General features: G+C 41.0%; 1 protein-coding gene across 1 annotated transcript in view; it reads left to right on the forward strand.

The window, feature by feature from the left end:
- Positions 1-15221, forward strand: part of itgb5 (integrin, beta 5) — a 42098-nt gene that overhangs the window by 8657 nt on the left and 18220 nt on the right. The window contains exons 9-11 of the mRNA XM_042425800.1: positions 933-1067; positions 6587-6761; positions 7446-7700. Coding sequence (XP_042281734.1) covers positions 933-1067; positions 6587-6761; positions 7446-7700 — 565 coding nt within the window. The remainder of the gene's footprint in view (positions 1-932; positions 1068-6586; positions 6762-7445; positions 7701-15221) is intronic.

Raw genomic sequence — 15221 nt, forward strand, 5'->3', positions numbered from 1 at the left:
CGCATGTAGTCAACCTTTCCCTAAATGTTTTCCTGTGTGGTTGTTCAGATTTTTCCTCGCCTCAGTCAGGAGGAACTGCATCTTGTTTTGGCCCGTGGCGGTGTATTCTTCGGGACAGAAACTTGTGTCAAACGCAGACTTGACGTGCTCAGCGTGTGGGAGTGAGCTTGAATGAAGCGCTTTGACTCACGGTCTTATTAACATTCCAGCTGCCACATTATATCCACCACGCTGGGGTTGTTAGTTAGATAGGCTTTGCCAAATACTGCGAGGTTACGTTGTATAACCAACTCATTTTTCCCCCAAGTTTGATTGTGGCACAAAGCTGCTGCTTGTTGTGATTGTGTTCAGGGTCAAATAAGTGTAAGTGTGTTTGAGAGAGAGAGAGAGTGAGTGAGGGAGGGCATGTTTATCCATGTGCACCGAATACGATCCTGATTTATCCTTGACACAGTTATGTCACAATAAATGTGCATGAATGACTGCAGATTGGGTCTGCATACAGTATGTTGCACAGAGCCAGATGCAGCAGGCGTCGCAGACATCGATGGTATTTCACATTCACACACGTATGACCTGCATCCATGCACAGTGCTTGTGGTTTTGGTAAGACTGACTATAAAAATGTGTGTAACCAGGGCAGTGCATTCCCCATGTTTCGCTCTTTTCCACTCTGTTCATGCATGTAAGCAGAGTCGCATGCATGAAAAGACAGACTGAGGTGGTTTCAATATATAGATTTCTATCTGGGAGACATCAATGAAGAGGGTTTACTGTATGTTCACAATGATAATTGCTAGAAATCCCTGGTGCGCTGTCGTAGCAAAGCCTGAAAGGTATTTCTTTTACTGTGCAATAAAAGTAATCTCATTTGAAAACCTTTATCCTCTGTACCAACAAACTATATGTCCTCCTGGCTGTGTTCTCCTCAGAACATCCGTTCTAAAGTGGAGCTGACAGTGTGGGACCACCCGGAGGACATCAGCCTTTCCTTCACCGCCACCTGCCAGGATGGACAACCGCTGCCAGGCCTCAGGAAGTGTGCCGACTTGAAGATTGGAGACACTGTGAGTCTATGTCCACACTCCCCCGTCCAGCTCATCTCACACCATAAATGTTTTACGCATCCTGTTGATCCAGGGAAATGTGGAGTATTTTAGCAGCCTGGTTGTCTTCACCTACGACGTTTTAGTGCTTTAACAGGGCTTCAAGATCTCTTCTAATGTATACTCAGCAGCAGAGAGGATTTAGTGATTTTTGTCATCTTCAAGATGCCTGGTTTAGAATAAATTACATTTTCCATGAATATATTTGGCTCAATGATCTTCTGAAAGCAGCAGATCGTCAGCCGCATGCAGTTTTCAGTTTTGACCTGTAAGTTTCAGGCTGTTCAGGTTATATTATTGTCCTAGAAAAACATACACTTCCATGACTCCATTTGTGAATTATTTTACTGTTATATGTCTATAATTAAGTTTGCATATGACATTATAATTGGATAACATTATCTAGCCTCCCTTCTATGACTGTATTTTTGCAACAAGCTTGATTGAGACACTTGAAAAATATATTTTTGTTTTGCGAGAATGAATTCTCCAGGATCACTACTCTCACTGCATCCGTTCACGTGCAGGTTAAAAGTATATGTTTCCCCATTTTTACTGCAGCAAACGTGACAGAAATGTAATTCTACAAAATGCAAGATGCGGTTAAGGATCTGAGAGGGTGCGGTGAGGGATTTCAGGAAGTGTAACTGAGTTGTGAAGATGTGAGAAGAAACTACTTTCTCTGTAACTTAAAATTTACTGAAACCTGTAAAAAATATTGTCCACATGCACAGGTGTTCTGCTACAGATACAAATTCCATTGCATGAGTGCTCTGGGGTTTCACAAAAACGTCTTCATATTTTACAGCAGAAGACAATAATTATGCAGGTGAAGACAGCGTAGCACACAGGAGAGGACATGAACCTTTACTACTGGAGAGGTCGTAACTCTGTTCGACAACATCTCTCTGCCTGGTGAAGGCTGCAGATTTGAACCAGGTTTCAATTCTCACACTGTGGACAGATTCATTATAGAGAAGTTTATCTTAGGTGTGCCTTAGAAAGCTGTACTGATTTTATTTGTCAGCCTAAATTCACTCATCCTAGTTACTATATTATCATAATCCCAACCCTAGCAACATGAGAAAGGAAATATCTTGCACTGATGTATTTAAGAAAAGTCATTGTTACATTTATTATTCCCAGGGTGAATGTGAAGCTTTATTCTGGTGTAGATTTTAGGTCATATCATCCAGCCTTAATCATTCTGACCCATGCTCAACCCTCACAGATAATGATTAAAGAAAGAGAGTTGTGACTTGGCAGTCTGGGACGAATGCAGTGTGACCTTTGTATCTTCTTAGAACGAGTTCCTGTCTGATGAAATCTAACTGAGATGTGGGGGAGGGAGTTGATATTTCTCTTCACTGTTACCAAAGAGACAGTATTGGCGCACGTGAAGAAAAGTAGCCACAGTAATGAAAGTCACCGTGACTAACTGACTGTAAACCTCTGTCAGCTCTACTTTTGACTCCAGGATGCAAGTGTTTCAGCTCACAATCTCTCCCTGCCTCAACCAATTTCCTAGTTTTTCCTGTAGGTGTGGATCTGTGCAGTTTAATAATTAATTTGACTGATTTGTAAATTGTATTTTAAGGGCTAGGTAATGCTCGTCTATCAGATAAGTACTAGATTTATTATCACACAACTCTCTTGGCAGAGATTGCTCCCAAGGGAATATTTGCTCCTTTGCCTCTCAGCTGGTTTTAGTCAAGAGTGGGAAAAGCTATCTATGGGAAAAAGTTAAAGTCTGTCCTTAGGCGTTCAGACCAACAACAAGACCAAGACAACAAGACAAAAATGCAGGATCGTCCAGTAAAAATATTGAGCTTGGCTGAACTTTTACCTTGCAATTGTCAATGCTGAGGATAAAATTGATTGCTCCCATCTGTGATAACTTTCCTGAGTTGTGAAAACCTGTTTCGTTATTTTAGTTTCAGTGTTTTAAACTGCTGCGCTGTGTTTTGGTGTCTGATACTCAAACTCATGGATACAAGAAGCCTTTCCGGATCATTCGTCTTCTCACTTGTACCTGTAGCAACATGCCCGCATCAACGCAGCCCATTGCATTTTTTTAACAGTTTTATTTTCAGTCTGAACATGTCCTTAGAGGTGTCACAGGACTTTGTCCTTCCTCTGGTACTCTGCGTAGGCCTTTAATCTCTATTCCTCTTCCAATTTCAACAATTTCTATGAGTTCTTTTTCTATTCTAGTTGTTTGATTTCATCGTTTGCCTTGCTGAATATGACTTTCTTAACTTAATGTCTCCACAGATATCAGCAGTTTCCTCCAATCTCATATTGAATACTCCACTCTTGATTTGTTGATGTCGCTTGTGATTAGTTTGTAATCAAGAACTCCATCTTCGTCATGTGAATGTGCTCATAGCCTGACTGGAAACCCCCAAGCTTGTTGATAACTAGTTTTGGGATGCTGTTTATCCAAGATCAGCCATATTAGTTTAGAGAGACCAAAAAAACCCAAAAGAACCAGACTATAAGATGAATTTGTTTGGTGATCCAAACCTCAGGTCATTCTGAGCTCTGAAAATGGGTATCAGCTCTTTTCAGGTGGCATTTTTGGATGGTCCTCTGATGGATAAGATTATGGACGTCTTGTACATAGAGAATAATATACTGAAGGTTTGAAGACTTTTCCATGGCTTTTAGCCTCAGCCCCAGTTGGAATGCTTTCTCTTATGTTGTTTCTGAACAAAAGCAAAGGTCAGGTGTTACGGGATGGTACATCCCAATTGCTGTGAATTTTGCACCGATCTTCCTCTGGTGGTCACTTAATATTCTATACAGGCCTCAGTTAAGATTTGTATTGAGTCCAGGATCTATTGAAAATGCTAGTTAGGGGCAGCTTCATACATGCTGTCATACAGGGAGCTTTTGCGTGCTGGAATTCTTCCCCCAAATCCCCCCCTGTGCTCTTCTCTCAGCTGCTTTATTTTCCTGGGATGGTTTTAGGATGGGAACGGGTGGTGGAGGAGGCGATTGAGGCAGAATAACACCAGTGAATAGAAGGGGGTTCTCTAAAGACCTCGGGTGATGGGCCTCGCTCATGTCCTTTTATCAAGCGTGGTGAAAGGAGATGGAGGGTAGCAGCACAGTGCTCTGTGCCAAGCCTCCCAGTTTTTACTGAGGATATGGCCCAGTCCACGGCCCTGGTGTCAGTCATTGTGTCTGTGTGTGCTTGCCATCAAGCCTGATGCTGCATGTCAATGACCTCACACAAAAGTAGACAGGAGGAGGCCTGTGAAACTGCAAGCCATGAAAGAAATAATCTGGCAGGAGTAGAAATGCTAGCTGGAGTGTATGTAGTTAAGCCAGCATCCTTTTCACTGTAACACTCACAGAACTGTATGACTACTGAATAGACTCATGCATATAAATGAAGCCAAGTCTGCGCTAACATACCACACAGGTCCTTCTTTTTGAAGACTGTTTTTTTTTCCAAATAAACCAGAAACGTTTGAATTGGGTTATGCAGTGTTTTGTTTGACCTTTTCTATGGGTTTTGTCTCAGTTAATTTAATTTCAAGCAGTCATAAGAATTCCATCATCCCAAAAATGATTCCATGCCGCGTTTCTGCGTGAAAGGCTTCGATGTTTTTATCCGAGCCGACACAGCCGTTAATGTTAATTTCTGATATCAGCATACAGTTGTCCCACCTCTTACATCATCTATAAATCAACCTAACAACTGTCTGCTCCTTAGCCCTCCCTGATCTCATTCCTTAAATCTCTCCTTGAATCACATTACTCACCCAATCGTCTGTTGAGGCATTTCCTCAATGAGTTTAGTCTCAATATGTCATTTCCCCCACTCTTTCCTCCCCCATCCCCCCCCTCCCCCCAATGTCCTCCACGCTACTACTCCCTCCTAACATTTTGCACCCTCCGTTTCTCCACAACCCTCACGGTTGTTCTTATGAGCCACATGATTGGGTGAGCTGGCCTCCTCGCGACTCACATTTACAGTAAATTTAATTGTGCCCCTCATTAACTTGTTAAGCTTCCCGCGCTGAAGTGGAGGGGGGCACGCGGGCAAACAGGAAAGGATTGGCCCTCTATTGGCAACATGTGACGTTGGCTCTTCCTGTATCCTGAATCGGCTTGTGTTGTATGTTGCGGTGAAAAACACATGCTCCACTTTAATGGCCCCTAATACTGAGAGCCAGTGATATCTATCTTTTGAAGAAGAGAATAAGAGTGCTGCTTTGTCTCAATTACTTTTATCAAAGAGAGATGTCATTTCTTACTTAAAAGCTGTAACAAAAATGGGAGAGACATGAGGAAAACGTTATTAAATTATTGTTAATAAGATGTTATTTTTCACATCAATACATGTTGGAGAAGTGACCAACAGTGTACTGGATTAATGGTAGATATATCCACATAACTTCCATTTCTCTATTAGAATCCTGTGTAAATGGCCGTAACAGTAGCAGGTGTGACGGTGACTGTGAGGGTGGAAGAGTACAAACTAATATCAACCTTACCACACTCCTACCGCTGTAAATACTGTGTAATCTATCTGTGTATCTGTCCCTATCTAAAAGTTGGGAGGCTGTTTATAACAAACAGCTGATATCACTACATAGTTGATCTGACATGGATGTGAACACCCTCCAATTAAAGATGAAATCTGGCTCTTTAACCTCATAATTCTTGTTTTGATCCAGCTTCACTACAGAGCCAAACCAGTGAAACATGTCACTGTCCACAGTGTGCTTTTCTTTCTCAAACTGTCATATGTGGTGTGAAAAGTTTGAAAACCTGCTTTTTTTTAAAAGCTAATTATGCAGATTTGTAGTAGCACAATTGAATCTATTTAAATAAAGACAACATGAGAGAAAAAGCCCTGAGCTTTACGTTAAAAAAAGCATTGAGGATGGTGGATGTGACTGAGTATATCTGAGGAAAATACCAGCAGAATTTGCTCATGTTGGAACACAGAGAACAGAGCTGGGGTTGGGTTTCTCTTCTTGTCAAGACTTTCTTCCTCAGAGCAATCAAATGGGTGTAGGTCTCATGTTTTTTTTCTCCCACTTTCCAAGCACATCAGCTGCACACTGTTAATTCCTTTTGGTGTGAAATAAACCCATTGGTGTAATAATAACAACACAGGGTCATGTGTAGTTCACGTCCACAGGCTAGTTGGCAGCTGCCAAGTGTTTGTATAGCGGCTGTGTTTGCTCAAATGAAAAGATGTAGGGTGGGATCAGGTCTCTTGGAAATATGGAAACAAAAGAAGGTTTGAATATTGTGGATCTGACACTGTGTGATGCTGCTACTGTATAAAACTCTGAACTCTTGTATCTCTCAAATAATCTGAGCTTGACCTGAATATTCCTCATTCCACAAACAGGAAGTCACTATCTTTTTTCCATCAGTGCCAGTGCACATTTTCTTTCTAATTACACTACTTGTTTCATTTTTGTTTTTGTTTTTTTTTTTCTTGGTCATTTTAGGTTTCGTTCAATGTGAGCGTGGAGGCGAGGAGTTGTCCTCCTCGTGGCACCCACCAGGGCTTCACCATCAAGCCCGTGGGGTTCAAAGACCGTCTGGAGGTGGATGTGAATTACCAGTGTGACTGCGGCTGCAGTCAGAAAGCACAAACCAACAGCAGCATCTGCAGCTCCATAGGTAGTTTTTTCCATGTATTTCTGGACATTTTACTGTATTCACAGTGAGCATAATATTAAATCAGTATTAAAGTCCTCATACTTGGCCAATCCATTTTTGTTTGGTTTAAAATGGTTGTTTTTAATTCTTTCACAAGAGCAAAGCTGCTTGAAAAGCGTTTATCAGCTCTCTATCACATTTTATTTTTCCCTCAAGAAATCCATGAATTTATCTAAAATGGCGTGAAAAGGGAATTTAAAAAACACATGGTATTAAAATCAAATGTGAAACACATTCTGTAGTTTATCGAAAAACTTGTCTTCTTGACGCAAGAAACAAAACTCTAAAACTGCTGTTGCTCTGCTTCCTGTGGGTTGAAACTTTCTAGGAAGTTGAACATCTCATTCAGTCATGTCAGACCTGATATTTACCTCCTAATAACTGAGGACAAGTTCTACTTTTACCCATTTAATTAGCTACTTTCTTCGGTATGATTATGGAGACACTCACTAACAGTATGGGAGTTGTTGTCGAGATAATGATGGTCATAAAAAAGGAAAATTACAGCATAACATATATTCTTTTTACATTTGAAATATACAGTTATTTGACATAGTAAATGCAGTATTTAGTTCCGTCTGTTATCATCCGATTCTGCTACATACAGTATGTGACAACAGTTTCAGAGAATTTTTATCCTTGCAGGTACATATAAGTGCGGGACTTGTCAATGTGAGCCGGGCTACCTGGGCGCCCGCTGTGAGTGCCAGGAGGGGGAGGCCAGCAGCATATACCTCAGTGCCTGCCGGGAGGCCGAAGGCAAGCAGATCTGCAGCGGACGTGGAGAGTGCAGCTGCAACCAGTGTCTTTGCTACCAGTCAGAGTTCGGCAAGATCTACGGCAGCTTCTGCGAGTGCGATGACTTCTCCTGTGCCCGACACAAAGGCATCCTCTGCTCAGGTACAAACATCATCCAGATTATTTTATAGTTTTGCTGAAACTGAGTCTGCCCGAGTTGTGTATCTGAATTCTGTTGTCATGGTCACACTTGGTTGCTATGGTTAATTTTGTTGTTTTTTTTAAATCGCCGTGCTCTAATTGAGGTGGACTTTTGAGCTACAGCTGTTGAGAGACCACACCTCCCTGGGCGTTGAAGCTAATGAGAATACAAGCTGACATCAAACATGCTGTTAACTCTTAGATCTGCGGCTTGTTGCGGGTTATAATTAAAAAAATAATGCATATTCATGATGTTGACTCACGTTCCCATACCTGCTCTGGGTGTGTCTTGGTGGTTTGGCCCTCTCCTGAGCTGAGACTGTGACCTGCAGGGCTGCAGGCATCGCTTCCAAAAGTGGCTCAGAGGCGCAGCTGCAATAGTAGTTGTTCAGATGTTCAGCTCATGTTTTGTTTCGGGTCTGGCCCCGGAGGGCTTGTTTTGGTATGATACTTGTCTTGGAAAGATCTAGGACCTGAGAGAGGTGGAAAGACTTATTTGTTTGCTGGAATAGAAATTCACGTAAATGAGATGTGTGACAGATTAACAGATTTAAACCCAGCAGCGTAGAGATTATATAATGTCAAAGCTTTGAGCTCAAGCTCTTTGGCTTCAGTTATCTCCATATTTCCATCCTTAGGCGTACATATGCTCTGTTAATCAGCAATGCGTGTACCCATGCCAGCTTGAAATCCTCCTCCTCCTCACTGAACCGTCCTCTCTTTACTCCGATGCCCAAAGAGCGCTGAGACTCGGTATGAAAAGGCAGGTTTGGCTCAGTGTATCTGCTCAGCTGTACCACACAAGCTGAAGCTTCTGTGTTCCCAGAACATCGGGTCCAAGACTCCGCGTTCTGCAGCGAGACCTCCTGGCTGGAGGGGAGCCCGCTGGCTCATCACCAAGCCACCGACTGTTCCCGTGAAACCACAGAGAGCGCTTTGTGACAGTGGGGCCAGCTTTGGCGCGATCCCCTCACACAATGCCCGTGTCTATTTATCTGTACCCAGTAGAAACAGAAGTCTTTCGTTTAGTCAGCAGCAAGGCCGGACACACTGAATGCACAGATGCAGAATGGCTGTGTTTGTTTGAGCTGATCATCCATAAGCAGTCATTAAATGTTAACAGTCCACTACACCTTCTGCCGCTCCTCTCTTCTCTCTCCTCCTTTCTCAGCGTGGTTGCACAGTGTAGAACCCGTAATGAGTTCCTAATGATACCAAACAATACGCCTCCTCCACACTTTCCTCCCCTGACTCCTCTGAATCTGTCAGTTAATTATTGCAAAGTCCTCCTGCACAAGGCATGTTGTAAAAACTATCCTGTGCATGCACGTTTCTTTAAAATCCACAGGAAAAACTATTAAGGTTTGTTTCAGACTCTTTAACTGGCAATGTAACAATATCTTGTGAATAGTATTGTGCTCCACCTGGATTGGTCACAGTCCACTGAGAGAAGCTCATTTTTGTAGTCTTATGTCTGGAAATATGGAGTATTCAGACTGACAAAGCGCCTAAAGGCACAGCAGGTTTTATTAAAGAGGAAATCAGCTGGCACTGCATCCTTTTGTGTTTCTTTTTTTTTTTTTTTTTTTTAAATCTCCTTGAACGTCAAAGTCGGTTCCCATGGAGCTCACTGAGGTGCAGCTATCAGCCTTTAAAACTGAGATGCTGGTTTCGCATCAGTCGTTGAACTTGTGATATTTGTTATGTTTTTCTAGCTTGGCAACATGAGCTGCCCTACAGTTGCACTAGTTAGAAGAATGTAAAACCCTCCTTTCACTCCGGCAGATCAGACTGTGTTACATTATGTCAGTGGGCCAGAAAGCAAGCAGCAAGTCAAGGTGACTGGATACAGATCAAAAAGTAAAGGCAGCTATTTTGTAGAGATGGGACAAGTGATCAGCATCATGATATATTGTGATATAGTCTCCTGTGATTTGATATTGATTCTCCTTTCTTTCGTTTGCCAGTTTATTACAGTACATCTTCATATATTTATGTTGCTGTGTTTGTCTCTTAAAAATGCTCAGACTTGATTCTTTGGTAATCATCTCGTCCTTTATGGAATGAAGTTGAGATCAGATGGCTGTTGGCTCCTGATTTTCATCACATACTGGCATTATTGCATTGCACAAAGCTGGTTGCTTTATGCATCACTTTTATATTAAATGATTTCTTTTTGTTTCATTGGTTTTCAAACTAATTCAGCAAAACAATGTCAACTCAAGGTCCACTCACTAGCTTTTTCTGGAGCTTTCAGCAGTATCACACATTCTCTATTATTGGTGCACCGGCACAAAACTGCAAGACTCTGCAGATGCTTGTTAGATGTATAAACTGCCAAAAACGATGACAGCAGTATATATTTACTGGCTTTAATTTTTCCCCCCGACCCGTAAACTGTGACTATAGCAACCTCTTAACATGAGTGACTCAGATATTTTTCTCCCTCTCATCCAACTTACTCAAACACATGTTTTTGTGATGCCCAGCTGTGATAAACTATCTCTTTGGCAGCTCAAGTCAACTCACTTTTTGGGCCGATGAACAGATTAGAGCACTGCTGGTTTTCATTAGAAGAGACTAGTCGAGTCACTCAGCTGTTTGTGTGTTTGTAGATCTATATGAAGTTTAGATTAGAGGGTGCAAATAGGTAACAGGTTGAGTTCCAGGTCAGCGTTGATATGACACGAAGTGTGACATTAATCTTCAGCACCCTGAACCACTGAGTGTGATAGTCTGAGAGACTTCAGAGTATTCAGCTCATGGTTGTTATTGGTGTAATCAGACCTCAGAGACATTAATCAGTCTCTGCACTTTGTTACGCCCTCTGGCATAGTGCAGAGGGAGGGGAGGAAGGGCTAAAAAGTTGTAAATCACAACATCCTTTTTTGCTTCTTTGATTTTAGTCAGACTATCAATTAACTTATCAATCAAAGAGCTAGATCTGAAGGTACTCTTTTCTTTGTCTGCTCATCCACAGCGACTATCATCACTCATGTTAACTATAAAGAGTCTCAATCATTTTTTTATTGTATCCAAAGTTGTCAAGTTCTACAAGCTGGCAAATGTCAGATTTATAATCTTGTTTACTCATTCTTCAGAATCGGATTCTTGACTATAACTAGAAATGGTGTAACAATAAACAGATGGGGAAAAAACTCCTGATTTACATACAATTTTGACAATTTTAGACTGTATTTGATTTAGGCAAAGTTTTTGTATTGCTGTTTTTATTTAGACAAGATTTTACTTTTGAGAACTTGGGCTTCTTTTGTTAAATTATTTATTTATTTTGTAGAAAAACATATATACTATATATTTCTCAAAGTTGAGTAACAAACACAGTATCTATTTAGTATTGGTTTTGACTCTCAGGTATCGTTTTAACACTCGTATGGAAAAAAAAAACACTCAGCCCTTTATGGGGATGAAATAAGAGGTTGTTGGAAGCAGGAAGCTTACAGGAGTGTGTACTGTATCAGGGATTTGGTGACCGGTGTTGGACGACTGTCTGTCTCTGAATGTTCCAGTAATCTTATCCTCAGTATCTACATGGCCATCTGTCTTTGTGTTTATGTCTGTATCTGATCCTCGAGGCCTGCGTGTGCCCAGACTCTCTGAGTATCCTCAAGGTGAATGACGTGCAGACAGTCATAAGCTGTATAGACACGGTCAAGATTTTTATAATCAAGCTGCAAATGACATCATTCAAGCCCCTACGCTTCGTGTGTCATTTCCACACAATGTTTGTTTGTGTCTCGTTCAAAGACACTCATGTAAGAATAAGTTGTTGACCTATATATTAGTTATATTAACTGGCTTATTACAGAAATGTCAGTATCAGCATGTATGTATGTGCAAAGATATGCAATGTTTACAAGAGGAATTTTATGTATTTTTACCTTTTATTTTATATTAATTCAACTTTATAAATGTATCCTCATCAGATGGTCTCTTATTCTCAAGTATTGATATCAGTATGGACCTCCATAAGTCCCATATTGCTCAGGCTCTTCTCTCCCGTCTGTTTAAGGCTTCAGTATTTCTTGACTTCCTAGTCCTCCTGCCCCCCTGACCCACATCTCCACCGCCGACTCCGCAGCTGGTTCTAAATAATGATCTAAGCGCTCAGCAGTCTCCAGTTGCCAGAAATAGCGTAGCTTTATTTTCCAGACTCGCACAAACCCTACTTTACCTCATAAATATAACTGCTTTCCCAAAGCTGCGCCCCGTGTGTGTGTGTGTGCATGTGTGTAGCTGCACACCATGTGTATACATGCATGTGCGTGTCTCCTTATAGGGTAAATAGGAACATGTGTGTTCATTCATATTCGTGCCTAGCATTATCTGAGCTGTGCTTCACTGAAGGAGACAGTTTCCTTCAGGCCCAAAGTGCTTTTTCACTTACGTGGTCTTTGTGTTTTGTCAAAGAACCCGACGGATAAAAACAAGTAGATGAATTTTTATTCGCCTTGAACAGACAGTGCAGGTGAAATAGAGAGGTTCAAGTTGTAAGACGAAGCAAAGACATGTTGAGACAGAAATATGTGCGGTGTCAGCTTCCTTACTATTTCTGTCGCTAATGGCAACACAGAACTGCTGTCATTAAAAACATTTCTCATATTTGTTGTTATAAGGAGAGAAGTATCTCAACATACTGTGGGGTCCCGCTGTTATATGGAGCTAATATAGCCATTCCTTGATAAACATAAGTGTTGTTATGAGACATTTAAAGCTTGTTGCCACCAGTATAATACAGAAATGAGCATTAAAGTCTGCTTCTGGAAAGCACTCTACATAGAACTGTCATAGTTATTTGGACACTATTAAGAATTTTTTCCTCTCTGTGAGCGAATACTCCAGTTCATTTAACCAAAATTACATTCAAGATGTCGAATTCTTCCTCTTAGGAAAGCTTGTTCTGTGATCTTTGTTGTGCAGCCTAAACGTCAACTATGAGTCTAGCAGATCCCATCATCCTCTGAACTACAGATAATGAATAGGATACAGAAATATCTTACACGAGCTAAATGTATCATTTTGACGTCATACCTTCTGGTTTGAATGAGATGATGTATTGTTTTGGGGTTTTTTTACCATGGTAGCTCTATATTTTTGTAGCTTGTCAGCGTGTACAGTAATGTAATTACTGTAATTGAAATTTGTTTAGAATGGTATCTTTTGCTTTTGGTGTTGAGTGTGTCTGATTCAGTGGCTGCGGTGCACATTAACCGTTTTATGTGTTGTTACTCGAACATGCAGCAATTAGTGAGTCTGGTCTTCGTCAACATTTTGGCTGACAGCCACCCAGGCAGTCAAAGCAATGAAAAGCAGTGTATATTATGTACTAAATGCTATGAATGAAAAATTATATATACTGATCAATTTAATATTTTATCAAATTTATTGCATAAAACAAACATGTCAATTAAATTAGTATTACACATGATGGTAAATTTAATATTTTTGGACTTTTGGCTTCTAGTTAGATTAACCCTGCTATTGTCTTAGGGTCAAATATGACCCATTTTCAAGTTAAGATGTGTAACACATACTTAAATTTTTTTCTGATCAAAACAAGTCTTCATTACATCCTCTACAATGGCCTACTGAATACAATAAAATGCATTTTGATCATTTTTCTTCTTTTTTAATGCCTAAAAAGTTACATCTGTTGTGTTATGGGTCACATTTGACCCAGTAGTAATTAAATGTTGCCAAAAAAAATCATGAATAACAAAAATTACAATAAAAAAATAATAGTAATGAAATCCTATAAAAATAGTATAATAATATAGTGTAATAATATTAAAATTATGTTTCATGCCAAAAAGCGAATTGACTTGAATTCAATTGTAGAGTGGCACGCAGCAAATATGACCCCATGCACACCCCCCCCACTCTCTCTTTCACTCACACACCACACACACACACACGCACACACATGTCCTGTCCCCCAGCTGTATAGCAGTATATAGGCTGTATTTCTCACATCTCACCACACACCTGGCACAACACACACACACACACACACACGTCGAACTAGGTCACTTCTAGGGACATTATGTGGACTTATATTAATTTCCTGGAGACTTACCCTAACCAACCATAACCATCATAACCACTAACCATAACCTTAACCACTGATCCAGAAATCTGCTTTTTACCATGTGGGGACACAGCTGTTGTCCCCAATTGGACAAGCTGTCCCCAATTAACTGGTCTTTAGTCTGAAATTTATCCCCGAGAGCAGCCTATGACAGACACACATACACACGCACGCACACACAGACACAGATATACATCTCCTGTTCCCCACCTGTATAGGAGTATAAAGGCTGGGGCTTTCTTGTGCTTTTTTCTCACATCTCACCACACACCTGGCACACCTGGCACACCTGGCACACCTGGTGTTTTAAAGACCAAACAGTCAATTGAGAAAATAATCAGAAGATTAATCAATAATGAAAATAATCATAAATTGCAGCTTTATTCTACATGCTGAGACACATGGTGGTGAAATCTTACAAACACTCCTGATGGTACCATCTTCAAAACTGGCATTTAGGTGTTTTAGAAATCACAATGTGTCTGACTAAGCAAAGTTACCTGAGCAGCACCTGACGCTCCTCAGACCTCGAGGCAAAACAAACACCGATTGCCTCCGCCCTTCCTTCCCCCTCCGCTTTCTGCTCTTTGAGACTTGACTGAACTTGACCGCAACAGACAAAAACCCTCAGATCTGTCCGGTGAAATACAGCAGACACAAGGCCACGCCCCGATACTATCACTGCGCACCGGCTAATAAAGTAGAAACTAAAGCCTAGAAACCTCTAAGTGTTTCTTTACACTGGAGTTCTGGTATTTTTCCACTGGAGCCCAACATTAATTCAAACCCTAACTCACAGTAAGGCCACGTGTAGATGTTATGAGTAGCTGAGAAAAGCTCATTTACATGATCGAGTAAAAAATGTTTCATTTTGTGGGCTCAGCAGCTGTTTTCAGGAGTCATTGTGAAGTCCAGTAGACAGCCAGCTTAGTCTCTTGGGTAATTCTTGAGCATTAAGAGCCCCTAGAAGTTACTGCTTCAGCCCCTGGATTTAGATCCTTAAAGCTAAACAGCTGACTGTAATTGTTTCAGCGGGATAAGAAAAAAAAGTCACAGCTGCATGAATGCTTGATGCTTGCTGTGTTGTCCCCTGTGTGTTGAACCAGGGCGCTGGTAAGAAAATAAATAAAGGAGAGCTCCTGAATTTAGCTTTGTGTAAAGTTGACTTCAGGGAGTGGAGACCTTTCTGCATTCATAGAGATAAGCTGTCTACAGTAGTGCTGATATGACTTAAACTGATACTGATTTTTTTTTTAGGTGGCTAAATACATTTTGCTGTTGGCACCATCCACAGCATTACATCGCTTAGCTTCCGTGCCAGTACTTCTGCCCTTGAACTATGAGCTATCCCTTTAAGGTAGTGGAAGAAAGGC

This window comes from Thunnus maccoyii, chromosome 11 (genome assembly GCF_910596095.1).
Source record: "Thunnus maccoyii chromosome 11, fThuMac1.1, whole genome shotgun sequence".
NCBI classification, from domain to species: Eukaryota; Metazoa; Chordata; class Actinopteri; order Scombriformes; family Scombridae; genus Thunnus; species Thunnus maccoyii.